We start from the raw sequence: 17,553 nt of genomic DNA, 5'->3' as shown, positions 1-17,553 counted from the left end.
CAGAAACAGGGAAGCTGCAGCCCCATTGTGTCTCAGCGGGGCTGAATCAGAGCCAGGCTCTGGGCTGGGCGGACAGTGTGCGCGGGGGAGGAGCACGGGGACAGGGATCGTCTTCCTCCAGTGCGCATGTCCCCGTGGGCCAGGCCTTATCTGATGGAGACCCCAGCCCACCCAGCCAGGCTGGGGCCTGAGCCCCAACTCAGGGCCAGCTAGCCTGACCTTTGGCCACGCTTCCCAGGCCCAGGCTGCTCCATCCTGGACAACTGGGAGTGGCCAGGCCCTGCGGAACCAGCCCCTTCCTAGAGCCCTGTCAACTTGTAGGGCGCTGAACTGTTCCCTCCTCTGGGGCCGGGCCTAGCGAGGGTGTCTGCGGACCGCAGAGTCCATGATGGAGACCCAGGTGCCTAGCCTTAGCTCCTCCATGCCCCTTTCCTGACTGGGCCTGCGTCTTGGAACCCCAGGGGAGGAAGGTGGGGGCCTTTGGTGACCTCCCATTCTCTGTGGGTTCCTGTCCCTGCGGGGCCAGTGCTCTGACCACCAGCCGCCTGTGTGGCTGCATCACAGCCTCTCCTCCTCCTCCCGGACAACTCGACTCCATCTGTAGCTCTCCAAGCTTTGTTCCATCCAGGTGACTTTGCACCCGCCTGAATCACCTCTTAATTGCTCTCCTGGGAGATAGCAACTTTCCACTTCTTGGGGGTTCCTCTTCCCCAGCCTCTCAGCTACTCAGAGGCTGAGTGCACACTAAGAGCCTAAATTTGGACTCGGTGACTCGGCAGTGGTTTCCTCTGGTTCCCAACTTCCCATCGCCTTTCTGTGGGGGACTGGTTGGCCAGCTTCTCCATTGCTCTCTCCTCCAGGCAGCCTTCCCAGGGCTGTCCGTCTTCTCTCTGACTCTGCCCAGCCCTCAGCCTGAGTCCTCAAGCACCAACTGATTAGCCAGGTCAGGTGGGTACTTTGCCCAGGGAAGAGTTTATATAGTGCCCCCCCCTAAAAAAAACTGATGCTGTGTAAGCCCAGTTAAGTGTCATCACTTTGAACCTTACCCACAATCCTGTGAGAGAGGGACCATTTTACAGACTCAGGGAAGTCAAGTAATTTGCCTAAGATCACACAACTAATGTGGCCAAAGTGGGATTGGGATTTAAAGTCAGTAAACTCGGCTTCAGAAAACCAAAGGCAGATTGGAAGAAAGGTGGGAACAGGCAGGAACAGGGCCCTGGAGGAGAGCAGGAGGCCGATGATGCCTTCTGGGGAGGGCCGTTCTGCTCTGATCTCTGACCAGCTCAATCTCCGGCCCCACCATACTCTGTGGCCACAAGGCAGCCCCTGCCCCTTTGCTGACCCCAACCAACTTCCCCTTTGGGTTCTGTGAAACTCAGGGACAGGGCATTAGGAGGAAGTCCTAGCCCCTGCTTGGGGCCTGGCCCTCCTCCACCGGCCCCGCTCTGTGCCTGCCAAGCAGGGCTGTGTTCTGTGGATGAAAGGCCAGGGACTCCTTTGAGGCTCCCCACCCCCTCCAGGGCCAGGTGGTTAATGTGTAACCAAGTGTGATTTCTGAGAAACCTGGACCATAAACTGGCCGGATGATGTCACCTAGCTGCTTGCCCAGACGCTGCCAAACCGGCTCCTTGTGGGCCCTGGGGAGACTGGAGGGTCCACAGGGGAGGGCTCGGTTAGCTGGGAGCAGCGTTCTTCCACTGAAGTGGAGGCTGGTACCCTCCTGGGCCCCTCTCCTTGTCCCCTTGCTCAAGACCACCCAGACTCCCAAGTGGCCGCTGCCCGGTAGGGGCCTCACCCTGACTTTTGGGTCTAAAGGCCTCCAAGACCCCTCCTCTCTTCCCCCGTCACAGTTGCTGACCACATGTGTTGTCAGTCTGAGTCCAGCCCAGGCGTGGCCAGCTCGGGGTCTGCAGGGTGGGCCCTCAGGCAGGTTAGCACAGGGCCAGGCACTGCAGGATCACAGGGGGATTGCCAGACCTCGGACCTGGTTCCCCATCACCCACCTTCTCATCTTCCCTTTGCTCATCTGCAAAACTAGGACAAAACATGCATCTCAGAAGGCTAAGAACTGCTGGAGCCCCAGGCAGGCCCTGGGCAAGACCCCAAGCCTCTGGACTTCGCTTCTCTAGTGAGGACCTCGCTTGTGAAGGGAGAGGGGAATGGGGTCCTTCCCTGTCCCCGTCCCCCCAAGTGGGTCAGGCCCTTGGTGGCCTGAAGGTGGGGGGGGGGAACCTTCTGAGAAGCTGCTGAAGCTACAAAGAGGAAGGAAGCCCTGAGCGCCCCCCGCCCCCAATCTCTGGGGTCTGAAAGTCAAGTAGGCCTCCAGAGCCAGCACTTGGTTTCTAGAAACAAAATCTTGAGTCCATGAGTCCTTTGTCGGTGGGGAGTCGGGGAGGGCAGGTGCAGATATTTCTAAAATTAGGGAGAGGGGCAGCAGGGGGCACGGAACACAGGAATTTCAGGCTTAGAGGACACCTGTCTGGCCAGTCCGGAGCCATTTGTCTTTTCACCTTGCTTTGCTTTACGGGTCTAAAAAAAATGCTGACTGGGAGCAGGTCAAAACATGCCAAATTGAGCAAGGGAAGAGGCAGGAGTCCTCCATGGTAACCACGGGCCTTGCACAGAGGCAGAGGCAAAGGAACGTGCTCACTCTGTGCTCCGGCGCCCTCAGGGGCCCCAGCACACGGATCGCCGCTCAGCCCCGCCGGAGGCACCCGTCTCCTCTCGGTTCTTGACCATATCTTGTTCCCTTGGCTGCTTGCTGACAGCTGCCGAGCTCACAGTCTTCCTCCAGCAGTCCTGTGCAGTTCTGGGGGAATTTTGTTGAATAAACACACAGATAAGTGTTTTCCCCCTTCCTTGTTTTGTTCACAAAGCAACCAGATGATGGATGTTAACCATTAAAGTGCCAGTTCACCCTTTAAAAAAATATTTATTGATTCACTTTTGGCTGCTCTGGGTCTTCGTTGCTGCGGTCAGGCCTTCCCTCGTTGCGGTGAGCAGAGGCCAGTCCGCGCTGTGGCCTGCTGGCTTCTTGTTGCAGTGGCTTCTCCGCTCCTGGGGCTCAGTAGTTTTGGCGCGCGGACTTAGTTGCCCATTGGGCAGGTGGAACCTTCCTGGACTAGGGCTCAAATCCCTGTCCCCTGCATTGGTAGCTGGATTTTTATCCACTGCACCACCAGGGAAGTCCCCAATTCATGCTTTTTAATAGCTGTATAATATTCCACACTGGAGAGATGCCTCCCCTACCCCCGGCCAGTCCCCAGGTGATGGGCAGCCGGTTACATACAGGTCTGTTTGTGTTTGTTTCTCCTACTAGAGAGGGTTGGCCTGTGTGCAAAGAGAGATGAGACTACAGGCTGGATTCCTAGAAGTGGGATTGTCGGGTCATGGAGTACAAAGATTTTATGTTTTAATAAATACTACCAAATTACTTTCCAAAGCTAATGTAGCACTTCACAGTTGCAGGCAGCCTGTGAATGCCTGTTTCCCCACATTCCGGCCCATAGCCAACACTGGCTGGTGCCAGTCTGGGGTGTTGGGGATAGTGGAAGGCATAGTCATTACTTTCACTTGCACGATTCTGATTTTCAGTGAGTTTTTTGTTTTTTAAGTCTCACATGTGCTTATTGTTTGTGAGCATTTCCTCCAGCCTCTGCGGAGAGTCTCTGAGGACGACCTTTGGGGTGGGGTGTGGAGATGAACTTGTCCCTGGAAGAGAGGGCCAAGGCCTGGGGTCTGGGGGCTCTGAGACTGTGCATTTCCCAGCAGGGCCACAGTCAGTATTCGCTCATCAACCAGGAGGGGCTGAGTCTCTGGCTCAAATGACCCCAAAGCCCGGGGACCTGCCCAAGGTCACGGCACCAAGGGTGCCGCCGGGCTGGGCCGCAGCCAGACTGCGCCTCCGGCGTGCCTTCGCTCTGCACCAAGATCGCCGGGGAGATGCCTGCGGGCACCTTGAAGAAGGTCGGCGGCTCGGCGCCAACTCAGACTGTGAGGGAGAAGGTTGCGGGGGTGGGGTGGGCGGCGGTGGGTGGTGGTACCTGCCGTGGAAGCCCGGGACGGCTCCCGCCTGGCCCGTCGCCGCGACCACCACGAGGACTAGCGGGAGGAGGGAAGGCAGGGGCCGGGGTGCAGACAAGGCCGAGCGTTCTCAAGTGCCTGGCCGGCTCTCCTGCCTCGGTTTCCCGCTCGGAGGCAGGCGTGGGTGTGGGGGAATCCGGAATGTCCGAGGGCCTGAGGTTCTGGCTTCGGGATCCTGGGCGGGCGCGGGGTGGGGTTAGGCAGGCTGCGCGGGGTCCCGGCCAGGGGATAGTCGGGGTGGGCTGCTTGGGGTTGGGGGGGGGGGGTGCTCCGGGAGCAGAGGGTGGCGGACAAAGCGGCGGCACCACCCCGCAGCGCGACCCAATGGAATGAATGGGCTATAAATAGCGGCCAATGGGCGGCCTGCGTCGCGCCCCTTAAGAGCCTCGGGAGCGCGGAGCCGCCGCTGTTCGCCTGCGCCGCGCCCTGAGCTGCAGACAGACCTGGAGCCCCCGCCCCTGCCCGACTGCTCAGTGAGTGAGCCGGGGGGCCGGGGGTGGGAGGCGCGGGGCAGCGAGGTGGGGGTTGTTTTGCACGGAGCGGGGGGCGAGGGCCAGGGCGTCGCGCGCTCCGGCCCTCCCGGGGTCCGACGCCTGGAGCAGGCGCTCCAGCTGGGCCGGGGGTCCTGGGCGCTGTGGTAGCCCCATGCGTGCAAGCGCCGACCTCGGTGACCTTGACCGCGACCGGGCTGACCGGAGCCCGGGACCCTGGGTGGTTAGCAGGTCACCAGGAGGCCAGGAGCCTCGGGTCCCCGCTGACTCCCGCGTCTCCCCGCAGCCCGCCGCCGCCATGCCCTTCTCCAATAGCCACAACACGCTGAAGCTGCGTTTCCCGGCCGAAGATGAGTTCCCCGACCTCAGCGGCCACAACAACCACATGGCCAAGGTACTGACCCCCGAGCTGTACGCCGAGCTGCGCGCGAAGAGCACCCCGAGCGGCTTCACGGTGGACGACGTCATCCAGACCGGCGTGGACAACCCAGGTACGCGCGCCTCGGGCCCGAGGTCAGGACAGGAGCCCGCGGCTGGGGTCCAGCGCCCCCGCCCCCTGGGCCCCCCCGGGCCAAGGTCCGGGCGCCCTCTTTGCGCGCACAGCTGCAGGGTCCTCGGCGGCTTGCTTGGGCCTGGCAGTGACGTCACTGGCCCCATTCCGCGCTCCCCCCAGGCCACCCCTATATCATGACCGTGGGCTGCGTGGCCGGCGACGAGGAGTCGTACGACGTGTTCAAGGAGCTCTTTGACCCCATCATTGAGGACCGGCACGGAGGCTATAAGCCCACCGACGAACACAAGACGGACCTCAACCCCGACAACCTGCAGGTGCGGGTGGCCCGGGGCGAGGGGGCCGGCGGGGTGGGGAGGGGCCGCCCGGCGCTCAGCCCTGCTTGGCCCCCAGGGCGGCGACGACCTGGATCCCAACTACGTGCTGAGCTCGCGGGTGCGCACGGGCCGCAGCATCCGCGGCTTCTGCCTCCCCCCGCACTGCAGCCGCGGGGAGCGCCGCGCCATCGAGAAGCTCGCCGTCGAAGGTAAGGGTCGGGCCGGCTGAGCGGCGCTCTTCGGCCCCGGGCCCTGCCGGCCTGTTTACCAGTCACCCGAGCCGCCGCGCTCTTATCTCCCCGCCGGCTCGGGTTTCCCGGAGGGACCGACGCCCAGCCCCGCGCCCACAGCGCCCTGGGGCCGGGCGAGGGTCGGCTTGGGCCGTGTCGCTCCGGACCGGGGGCACTGACTGGGCTCCAGCCAGGCCGAGCGGGCATCCTGGGGGTGTCGGGCGGGTCCGAGCGCGCGGGGTGGTGGCGGGGTAGGGCAGGAGCCCACCCGTCCTTCTGATCGTGCTCCTTCGCAGCCCTGTCGAGCCTGGACGGTGACCTGGCTGGGAGGTACTATGCGCTCAAAAGCATGACGGAGGCGGAGCAGCAGCAGCTTATCGACGACCACTTCCTTTTCGATAAGCCCGTGTCGCCCCTGCTGCTGGCCTCGGGCATGGCCCGCGACTGGCCCGACGCCCGCGGCATCTGGTGAGTATCCCCCGCCCGCCCGCCCCGTGCCGGAGGGAGGAGGGCGGCGCCGCGCTCCTCGGGTGGGTTTGGTGCTCCCGGGCCTCTTCGCAGTTGACCTTGACCGCGCAGGTGCGGGAGGGCCCCGAGCGGGTGGGGCCGTCGTGTCGGCGTTCCTCCCCCGCCTCCGGGAGCCGCGGCTCCTTGTTTGCTCTTTCCTTTCCCACCCGCCACCCGCGGGGAGTCGGTCAGGTGCGGGGTGACGCAGACGCTTCCTCGAGGTGGGGGAGCAGGGCTCACAGGCTCCGGATCGGATCGCACGGGATAGATTGGCCCCCCGTGGGCGGGGCGGGGCCGGGCCTGCTGCCTCTGCCCCTCAACCCCTAGGTGGGCACCACACGGTACCTGACCGGCTAGCTGGGAAGCAGCTCAGGGCTTTGTGTGCCCTCTCTGAGGTTCCCTGTGTGCCCGCAGGGTGTTGATGGGTCTAGAGTCGAGATAGCAGCCCCCCGGCCCTAGGGCCAGCTGGGGTGAGCACCTCAGCGACTTGGGAAGTGCCCCGGCCCTCGGCGCCTCGAGAGGTTTTGTTCCTGGATATGTCCCGAGACCCTTGTCCAGGGAGGCGGCTTGACTGTACCCCTCCCCCAGGCACAATGACAATAAGACCTTCCTGGTGTGGATCAACGAGGAGGACCACCTGCGGGTCATCTCCATGCAGAAGGGGGGCAACATGAAGGAGGTGTTCACGCGCTTCTGCAACGGCCTCACCCAGGTCAGGGCTGGTGCCACGGAGGGGCAGGGCCAGGCCCCAGGGTTCAGGCAGAGATGGAGGTGCCCCATCAACCCCCTGGGGAGACCAGATCTTTGTTGCCTCAGGGTCCTGTGGGAGGGGGCACCCCGGGTCCCAGCTGGTCCCCTGGGGGGGTGTCTTCAGCCATGCCTCCCCTCTCACACCTTCTCCACCACCAGATTGAAACGCTCTTCAAGTCTAAGAACTACGAGTTCATGTGGAACCCTCACCTGGGCTACATCCTCACCTGCCCGTCCAACCTGGGTACGGGTCTGCGGGCCGGGGTGCACATCAAGCTGCCCCACCTGGGAAAGCACGAAAAGTTCCCCGAGGTGCTCAAGCGGCTGCGGCTTCAGAAGCGAGGCACAGGTGAGTGGCGGGGGCGCCGCGAGGCAGCCCGCTCCCCCGGGCAGCCCCCACCCCAGCCCCGCTGAGCTGGCTGTCTCCCCAGGCGGTGTGGACACCGCCGCCGTGGGCGGGGTCTTCGACGTCTCCAACGCGGACCGCCTGGGCTTCTCGGAGGTGGAGCTGGTGCAGATGGTGGTGGACGGGGTGAAGCTGCTCATCGAGATGGAGCAGCGGCTGGAGCAGGGCCAGGCCATCGATGACCTCATACCGGCCCAGAAGTGAGGCCCTGGCTGCACCTGCCGCCTCCACCAGCTCCTCCGCTGCTTCCTAACTTATTGCCGAGGCCGTGCCCACCACGCGCCCGGAGGCTCGCTGTGTGGGGGCTGAGCCCTTAGCCTTGCTGTAGAGACTTCGTCGCCCTCGGTAGAGTTTATTTTTGTGATGGCTGAGATGTTGCTGATGCTGAAATAAACTAGAGTTTTGGCCTGTCCCAGGTCTGAGTGGTGCCTCCTCTTTCCAGGGCAGCCCAGGGCCCAGCTGCGGGCTCCGAGGCCTGGCCTGCCCCTTCCGCTTCAATGTCAGGTGGGACCGGGGTGCCCCCCAGTCCTATTTCGTGAACCTCTGCCCTCCTGCCTCAGCCCTCCCTTTAGGACCATGTTGGGCTGCTGGCAGAGCCCCAGCTTGAGCATCTAGAGGATCTATTCGGGGGCCTGCGGGGTGGAGCCTGGCACTTTAGTCGGCCCCAGACTGTAGCCTGGAGGAGCTCTGGATGCTGGGGGAAGGGCAGGAGCCCAGAAATTTGGTACTTTTCCAGCTCCGCCCCCGAAAGCCATTTCCTCCTCTCGCAAGCAGCTTCTCCCTGTTGCCTCCCCCTCCTACCCTAACACCTACTCTATTTCCTAAATAATCTCTCTGCTCTGCTTCCTTCCCTTTCAGCCTCCCCAGGCCTAGCCCTCCCGTCCCTCCCAGGGAGCCCCAGGGCCCCCTTAGTCCTCCCATCCTTGCAGCCTCTTCTCCAGGACCCTCGGTGCCCCAGTTCCTGGGCCTCCCCTGGCGGGTCCCCAAACAGGGAGGGGGTGAGCTGTTCGGAATAAGGTCTTTGGGTCTGTCTCCTGGCTGCTGCTGGGGGTCCCACCATGGGTGGGTAGGCACCCTAGGTAGGAGGGGTGAGCCAGCAGCCCCACCCTGGGCTTGTCAGCTCCAGCGCCTCAGTTCACCGACGGCCTGCTGCCCCCTGCTGGCCAGGGCTGCCCCTGCGTAATCAGCCGTTCAGACCTGACCCTCCTGGGGTTACCCTGGCGCTGGGAGAAGCCCGCCCGGGGCTGGCAGTCATGCCTACCAAGAACCATGGGCTCTCGTGTCCCAGGGGCATTTTGTCAACTTAGACCCCAGGGCCCAGGACCAGGAGGTTGGAGGGACAGCCGTGGAGTGGCAGGCATGCCTTGGCATCCTCCTCAGTGGCCAGGTGGGTATGAGGGACTCACAGGCAGAGCCTTTGCCGGGGGAGGAGGGCAGAGGCTGGGTGAGTGAACACCCGAGTAGGCTGGGCATGAGGGCAAGCCCTCTGGCACAGAAGGGGTCTCTGCACCATCCTGGGGGTCCTTGACTAGCCTGCAGGCCAGGGCCCAGTTTTGCACTTCTCCTCTTGCCATGAAGTTCCAGGTCAGGGGCAGTTATCAGGCAGGACTCCTTTGCTCAGCTTCCTCTCCAGCTACGGTCCCCCTCCAGCAAGTGGGGGCTGGGCCAGGCCAGGCCGTGCTTTGCAGACTGTCTGGTGACTCAGAGCGGAAAGCACGGAAGTGTGCGCCTCTGGGAAGGCCTCTCCCTGCTGAGGGGCTTGAGCAGCTCAGAAGAGGCAGCAGCAGGGTGGGAGGCCTCCCTGCTGGGCCAGGAGCTGCCAGGGTGGCTGCGTCGCCATCATCTGTGTGGCCAGCAGGCAGGGTTCCAGGCCTGAGGCCTTGCCTGTGTGCCCCCTCCAGCTGAAGGCCCCCCCGCTTGTCCAACCCCCCCGCACCACCCGGGACTGTCTCAGGAATGACTGTGCGGGGGTACCTGACGGGCCTGGCCTGGCAGGCACATCGCTTCCTGATGGAATGTCCAACACGTTCACCACCTTTTTGAGACTGTCCCAGTGGGACGTGCCCGGAACTAGCAGTGATCACACCAAAGGAGCTGGAACTTCAGGTCACCCTGTGCAGGCCTGTCACCAGGAAGGGCGGGTGGGCAGGGCTCCCTGCAGGATTTCTTATGAGACAGTCAAGTCAACACCCGGGGAGCCTTGCCCTTGTGCCCACAGCTGGGGTGGGGCCCTCAGGAACTGGGTCCAGCTCCCTGGGACCCTGTAAGGAGAAGTGTCTTCTACCCTGACTCACACCCACTGCTGCTCCCTGGGCCACCCATTTTATCACTTTTTACTCAACCCGAACTTGTAAGCTGCACTATTTTTGGAACAAGACCATACACCCAGCGAGAGCACTTCTGCTCAGCCTTCCGTGGACCCTTCAGCCAGAGTCCCTACAACTTCTCCCCCTTTCCTCTGAATTCAAGAGACCTTTAAGCAGGGCGATTTTAATATCCCTTGAAACTATGGTTGAACATGGGAAGTCTAAGAAATGCCCAGCCACAGAGTACACACTTGTCTTCACTCAGGGTCTGGAGTGGAAGTTACCCAGGAGCACCAGAGCGCACTGCACCTGCAGCGCAGCAGGGGCCGGCCAGGACGCCCCCCACCACGGAACCGCCAACAGCGGGCGGGAGGAGGGGGTGCTCGCTGCCGCCCGCCTCTAGATACCAGCAGCATCGCTCTCGCTGCTTGGGACAACGGGAAGAAACTCTCTCTCTAGGCACTGCCAAGGGTTCCCTGGGGGCCCAGGTCGCCCTCGGCCCCTTCAAGAACCATCACTGCACAGAGATAACGAAACGCAATCACTCAGGACAGGGGTGAGCTGGTCAGGACTCAAACAATAAAGGGCTGGCTACAGAACTGGGCCACCTCCCTCCCTCGATGTGCTGCCACGCGGGCGTGGAGAACTTGGTGAGCCGGCAACACGCTTAAAACAGCAGAAGTGTAAAAGCAGGTTATAAAACAGCTTGTCCTTGTGGGATCCCACACAGATCACGGATGGAAAAATCCCGGAGAACAGTAGTCGGCTGTGGGTGGTGGGGTAACAGGTGACTTCCTGCATTTTCTTTTCCAGAGTTGCTACAGTGAACATGTATTCCTTATATAAATAGCTCAATTTTTTTTTTTTTTTGGAGTGGTTTAAAATAAACGCTCTAAGGTGTCCTAGTTGGTGGGAGACTTGAGGCTTCTCTCCTGACTTCCTGGACTGTCTACTGGTTCCAGGCTCCTCGCCAGCCCAGCCAGCAGGTGGGCGTTGCCCCCGTCACTTCTGTGGACACCAGCCTCCGTCACAAGGACCCATACTGAGGGCAGCTCTTGTCTCCTGTGGATCACTGCCTTAAGGCACTCCAGCCCTGCCCTGGGCTCTGTTCCTCTGTCCTTGTTGTTTCAGTGAAAACTGTTCAGTTCCGTCTCCTCCCTCCGGGTCTGAAGGATTTAGGCCCTGACTCTGGTTGCTTGTCCCCCTGACTGGCCCTTGATCCTTTCCTTGACTAATCCAAGGGTCCTCCTTAGGCTGACCAACCTGGCAGACTTTAGGTGCTCACGGGGACCCCACTGTTGACACTGGGAGAATGCCAGAACAAATAAGTACCATCAGCCAGGACCCATCAGACCCCTGTCAACTCATCCCAATAAAACACAGAAGTAACTGCAAACATCCAGATGGACTCCTGCTAGGATGCATATTAGCTAACTGGGGAAAATTTAGACTGATTAGGGCAAAAAATATTGGGTCATTAAATTACAATACCATCTTGCAGCTGACGGTCTTACTTTGTAAAAGAAAAGGCAAATCAGGCAGGAAGTCCCATTCATCCTAATGTTCAAATGAAAGTGAAAGTCACTCAGTCATGTTGGACTCTTTGCAATCCCTTGGACTATATAGCCTATGGAATTCTACAGGTCAGAACACTGGAGTGGGTGGCCTATCCCTTCTCCAGTGGATCTTCCCAACCCAGGAATTGAACCGGGGTCTCCTGCATTGCAGGCGGATTCCTTACCAACTATCAGGGAAGCAAGACCCTATTCCAAAATCCGAGTCTAGAGAACTGCGTGGTGTGCCTGGCTCACACCCTGTCCCCCCAGAGCCGCCCGATGTTTTAGATGATCCCCTTATGAGTCAAGCGCCCTGAGGTCCACAATTGGGAGCTCCTACCTATCCCAATTCTGAAGGGGTGGCGGTCTTCCAGACCCTTTACCCCTAATGTCCCATCTGGGGGGGCTGGAGACCCCAGACTCCTATCAATAAGCTCATGGATATGGCCTTTGGGATACTTAACAGCATAGAAGGGGCAACCCTGGTGGCTCAGATGGTAAAGAATTCACCTGCAAAGCAGATGTGGGTTCGATCCCTGGGTTGGGAAGATCCCCTGGAGAAGGGAATGGCAACCCACTCCAGTATTCTTGCTGGAGAATTCCATGGCCAGAGGAGACTGGCAGGCTACAATCCATGGGGTTGCAAAGAGCTGAACATGACTAACCATTTCTCTTTTTCTTTATAGGGGAGAAGAGACAAAAAGGATTCAGGGACAACATGAAAAAGCCTAATTCCTGGCAGCAGCCGTAACCCCAGCACCACCTCAAGGTTATGCACCCTTGCGAAGACCCATGCTGAGGATAGGACCCAGGAAGCCTGGATCAGAGACGCTGTCTCACTGAGAAAACATGTTTTAAGTGCGGACAAGAGGGCCACCGGAAGCGTGACCGCCACCAGTCCTGAAGGGATATTGGGGCTCTCAAACCAATGATGGCCGACAGGGCCCAGGGCCTCCCCATCTCCCAAAGAACACCTGGAGAAGCCTCCACGGTTCATTTCTCTGGAGAAGTCTCAGGTAAGCCTTGACGTGGCTGGTAGTTTTCTTAGTAGAAACGGCGGCTGACTGACCTCCTTCCCCATCCTGTAAGATGTTGGGGACTGATGGAAAGCCCCCAGCCAAGTGCTGCTCGTGCCGGAGTGCACTGCCCCCTTGCTGGGAAACGGCCTTGCTCACCAAATCCCAGGCAACTTGTACAGCTTGGAGACCCTCAAATAAAAGGCACCCACCAAGAAAGAGTTATTCCTGGTGGGGAGGGGAGCATGCTCAGTCCCAAGCGAGAGGTCTCCATTCTACCCCATCCAAGCTGTCAAACTATGGGCTGCTGACCTGGTTCATGCTGCTGGAAGTAAACGTGGCTTTCTTCTGCACCCAGACTCTGAACACGTCTTTGCCTTTGACTGGACAGACCCAGACACCGCAATGCCATGAATGCGTCCGCTCTGTGTGCTTATAAAACTCAAGCCAACGGTGCCCACAGGATACAGATGCAAACAATGTAACAGTCTGGCAAAAAAATTGTCCTGGTACCTTTAAAAATAGGATTCCATGGGGCTACAGACAAGCCTCCTTACATCAAAGGCCAGACTGAGGGCCATACAAAATTGTAAACAGATTACCAAAATGGAGGCCGATGGTCTGACTAACTGTACCTGACAGGAATTTTGGGGGAAGGCTTCCCGCCTAAGTTAAATGAGGAAAAGTAAAACATTCCAACATGCGTGAACATGAGTGTGTCAGTCTCTCAATATCATTGAGGTAGCCACCTAATTTTTTTTAAAAAAGAAAAAAAAAATTGTCCTTGTTTTGCAAGTCAGATCTTCAGAGAACTAGAGGTGTGGCTCTAAAAGCAATCCAAAACCCACCAATCCTTTTACCACTCTCCAAACCTTGCCCATTGATCTTAAAGAAGTATTAAGATTAAAGAAAGTCATCCTGGGAGGAACTTGCCTGTGCTTTGGAGATTCAAATGCCCTACGTGGTTTGCTCCAGGAACTCCCATCTCTGCCATCTTTTTAAAATGCAGAAAAGTAGAATCACTTGTTTGACTTAGTATGAAGAGAATGCCCTTGTGGCTCAGCTGGTAAAGGATCTGCCTGCAAAGCGGGAGACCTGGGTTCAATACCTGTTGGGAAGATCCCCTGGAGAAGGGAAAGGCTACCCACTCCAGTATTCTGGAGAGTTTTTGTTAGGGCTACAGTCCATGGGGTCGCAGAGAGTCAGACACGACTGAGCGACTTTCACTTTCACTGAAAATTGAAAATCTGAAAGTCAGAGTTTCAGACTTTCACTTTGCAAACAGACATGCCACAAGCAGCAGAGGTTTACTGTATAGCACAGGGAACTACAGTCAACACCTTGTTCTGTTCTTTGTTGCTCAGTCATGTCCGATTCTTTGTGACCCCATGGTCTGCAGCCCGCCAGGCTACTCTGTCCATGGGGATTCTCCAACCCAATCCAAACCACTGGAGTGGGTTGCTATGCCCTCTTCCAGGGTATCTTCCTAATCCAGGGATCAAACCCAGGTCTCCCGCATTGCAGGTGGATTCTTGCCATCTGAGCCACCAGGGAAGCCCAAGAACACTGGAGTGGGTAGCCTATCCCTTTCTCCAGGGGATCTTCCCGACCCAGGAATCTAACCAGGGTCTCCTGCACTGCAGGCAGATTCTTTACCAGCTACCAGGGAAGCCCCAATATCTTGTAATAACCTACAATGGAAAATAATTTCAAAAATAATATATGTATATAAGTGAATCACACACACAAAAATTCTACTTTTTGAAAATAAGTAATATTTATCTTTTAGCCAAGTTTTCTAAATGTCCTTTGGACATGCAATAACAAGGAACAAGATACAACATTTTAAATGTATTTGTGTAGCATATAAGATTGATATGATTTTTGCTTATCTATTTTTCTTTGTTGTTACGTGTCTAATGGTTTATGATGTCTATCTTCTCTGTGAATTGTACCTTTTATCATTAAAAATATTCATCTTTGTTTCATTAAAAATAATAAAACGCAAATTTTGAAAGAGGGAGTAAATAATTTGGAACAGAGACTTTTCCGATGGTCCAGTGGTCCAGAATCTGCCTTGCAAAACAGGGGATGCAGGTTTGATCCCTGGTCAGGGAACTAAGATCTGACATGTCATGGAAAAACTAAGCCCCCACACCAAAATTAGAGTCTGTGTGTGGCAACAAAAGATCCCATGTGCTGCAACTAATAACCCACATAGCCAAATTTAAACAAATTAATAATAATTTGGAACTTGTCAAGGACAAATAAAAATCTTAAGCATTTTCCACAAATATTAGTAGAAAGGGTTTTGCCAGTGAGACAAATAAACTTGATTTGTTCCATCTGCCAGAAACTCAATTTTAATCCAACCTCTCTTGCAGACTAGTGGGTTTATACTGCTGTGCCTGACGCATGGCTGAAATTTTAGAACAGGAACTATAAAGACTCTCTGTTTGCCTGTTCGAATGTATCTCTATGTGTCTTGTAGATGTAAGGTACTGCCAAAAACTAATTCGTGAAATTGACTTAAAGAAAATTAAGCGCTTATATAAATACTCAGAAACTTATCTGGCCAGAATGAACTTCAGTTTCACATCATCTGGAAAATATCTAGTACTAAACTGATGTCATCAATGTTATGTACCATGGTTTATCTATTGCTAATGTGTCAGCAAGAAAAATTACTCAACATGGAAAAACTTTTAAGGAAAGCATGTGTTTTCAGTAAAAGAAGGTGTGAGGAATGAAAAAATACTAAAAAGAGTTATGTACAATCATGATTTTCTAAGATTGGATTGAGTTTAGTTGGATAAATCAATTTTGGGAGGGCCCCTGAGACATCCCAGAGAGAAATATTTAACTAGTAGTATTTAGTATGTTGGGAGTAAGTTAAAGTAACACCTAGATTTGGTTTTTCTTTCTGTTAAGCCTGAATTGCAAGCAGATTCTTTACTGTCTGAGCTACCAGTGAAGCAAATAAATACTGTCTCAGTGTAACAGGAGGCAAAGGGGCAGGGCACACCTTTGGAAAGAATGACATAGCCCAAGGATACAACATAAACCGATTAGAATCAAAAGGGACCAAGACTAGCCACGACTAGACCTTGATCCTCGATTGTAACTAGTGAAATGACACACCCAGAGGTGCCCTGACAGTTCCAAGGCACTGTTAAAAGACCAAGGAGTAGGCAGTTCCAGAAAAACACCCACTTCTGCTTTATTAGTCAATTAGTCAATAAAGCAGAAGTCTTTGACTGTGTGGATCACAACTGTGGAAAATTCTTAGAGAGATGGGAATACCAGACCATCTTACCTGCCTCCTGAGAAATCTATATGCAGGTCAAGAAGCAACAGTTAGAACCAGACGTGGAACAACAGACTGGTTCCAAATCAGGAAAGGAGTACGACAAGGCTGTATATTGTCACCCTGCTTATTTAACTTATATGCAGAGTACATCATACGAAATATCAATAACCTCAGATATGCAGGTGACACCACCCTGATGGCAGAAAGAACTATAGAGCCTCTGGCTGAAAGAGAAAAAAAGAGTGAAAAAGTTGGCTTAAAGCTCAACATTCAGAAAACTAAGATCATGGCATCCAGTCCCATCACTTCATGGAAAATAGGTGGGGAAATAATGGAAACAGTGACAGACTTCATTTTTGGGGGCTCCAAATTCACTGTAGATGGTGAATGCAGAGATGAAATCAAAAGATGCTTACTCCTTGGAAGAAATGCTATGACCAACCTAGATAGCATACTAAAGAGCAGAGACGTTACTTTGCCAACAAAGGTCCATCTAGTCAAAGCTATGGTTTTCCCAGTAGTCATGTATGGATGTTGAGAGTTGGACTATAAAGAAAACTGAGTGCTGAAGAATTGATCCTTTTGAACTGTGGTGTTGGAGAAGACTCTTGAGAGTCTCTTGGACTGCAACGAGATCCAACCAGTCCATCCTAAAGGAAATCAGTCCAGAATATTCATTGGAAAGACTGATGCTGAAGCTGAAAACTCCAACACTTTGGCCACCTGATGTGAAGAACTGACTCATTGGAAAAGACCCTGATGCTGGGAAAGACTGAAGGCAGGAGGAGAAGGGGACGACAGAAGATAAGATGGTTGGATGGCATCACGGATTCAACGGACATGAGCCTGAGTAGGCTCTGGGAGTTGGTGATGGACAGGGAAGCCTGGTGTGCTGTAGTCCGTGGGGTCGCAGAGTTGGACGTGACTGAGCCACTGAACTGGAGTGGGCTGTGGCCCAAACCCCGGAACTCTCCACCCCTTCCCCAAAGCAGTTGGACTAATCTTCCCACTCATTAGCATATGAAATTACCCAGCTTATACAAACTAACCACACCACATTTCACAGCTGCACTCACCCTCTGCAATGGTCCACACTCTGTCTATGGAGTATGCTTCTTCTCTCTGAATCTGAATAAATCCACTTCTTACCTATCACTTTGTCTCACTGAATTCTTTGTGATGAGTCATTAAGAACCTGAGCTTCATTAGGTCCTGAAACCAGGTTCTGTGGGTTTTGGCTGGGTTTGAGTCCCAGCCATGTGGGTTTTGAGTCTCAAGCAGAGTTCTGGCTTAGTGTGAGTCCCAGCCACATGGGTTCAAGTCCCAATCTGAGGTAAACGGTTTCAGCAGTGAGAGATCTTATTTGATCAAGTATTTTGAAACTTTCTGACTTCAGCTAACTTTGGGATGCTTCAGAGGGACCTTGAGGCATTTGAGAGAGAAATATTTAACTACTATTATTAGCATGTTAAATTACACAGAGAGCATTATCACGAGTCATAATCCTACTTAAAAACATACTCTAGGGGTGTGGGAGGGAGGGGATATATGTATACATTCAGTTAACTCACTTTGTTGTACAACATTGTAAGGCAACTCTACCCAAATAAAAAATTCTTAAATTTAAAAAATATAATGTATGGATGTTATTAATGCAGAAACATGTCCTGGTATAATGCTAGAGCTCTAGTTGTTACCTTAAAATGCTGTATGTCATATCAATGACTAAGCTTCTTTATCAATTACACTGTAATCAGATGTTTAACTGTGCCTTTTAAGTTTTCTGTTGTTTACAGACAGTTATTGTACCTTGATGCTGTCACAAAAATGCTTCATCTTCAAAAACAGGAAGGCTATGGAAGCAGTTATAACAATACCACATCAAGATAATGGCTGTGCGAGATTATGCATACCTACTCAAAACAAGGAGCTGTCCTGCCCCTGGGGCCCTAGATCAGGCATCCAGAGATCTTCACTCCCTGACAGGCGGGGTCGATGCCCCTCCTCAGCCCAGAAGCAGCTACAGAAGACGCACTGTTGTCCCTCTGCTTCCCATAAGAATGTGGG

The 17,553-nt window shown here is 55.2% G+C and overlaps 1 protein-coding gene across 1 annotated transcript; it reads left to right on the top strand.

Moving 5' to 3' along the window:
* The first annotated feature begins 4,471 nt into the window (after positions 1-4,471).
* On the top strand, positions 4,472-7,710 carry CKB (creatine kinase B). Its single transcript, XM_043921775.1, is given in 8 exon segments — positions 4,472-4,604; positions 4,864-5,068; positions 5,251-5,404; positions 5,406-5,614; positions 5,932-6,103; positions 6,731-6,854; positions 7,052-7,241; positions 7,324-7,710. Coding segments are annotated over 7 exon segments (1,221 nt in total). The 5' UTR covers positions 4,472-4,604; positions 4,864-4,875; the 3' UTR covers positions 7,503-7,710.
* The last annotated feature ends 9,843 nt before the right edge of the window (positions 7,711-17,553 follow it).

Source organism: Cervus elaphus, chromosome 13 (assembly GCF_910594005.1).
Source record: "Cervus elaphus chromosome 13, mCerEla1.1, whole genome shotgun sequence".
Classification (NCBI taxonomy): domain Eukaryota; kingdom Metazoa; phylum Chordata; class Mammalia; order Artiodactyla; family Cervidae; genus Cervus; species Cervus elaphus.
The sequence above is the reverse complement of the archived record's forward strand: the minus strand, read 5'-3'. Positions and strand labels throughout refer to the sequence as shown.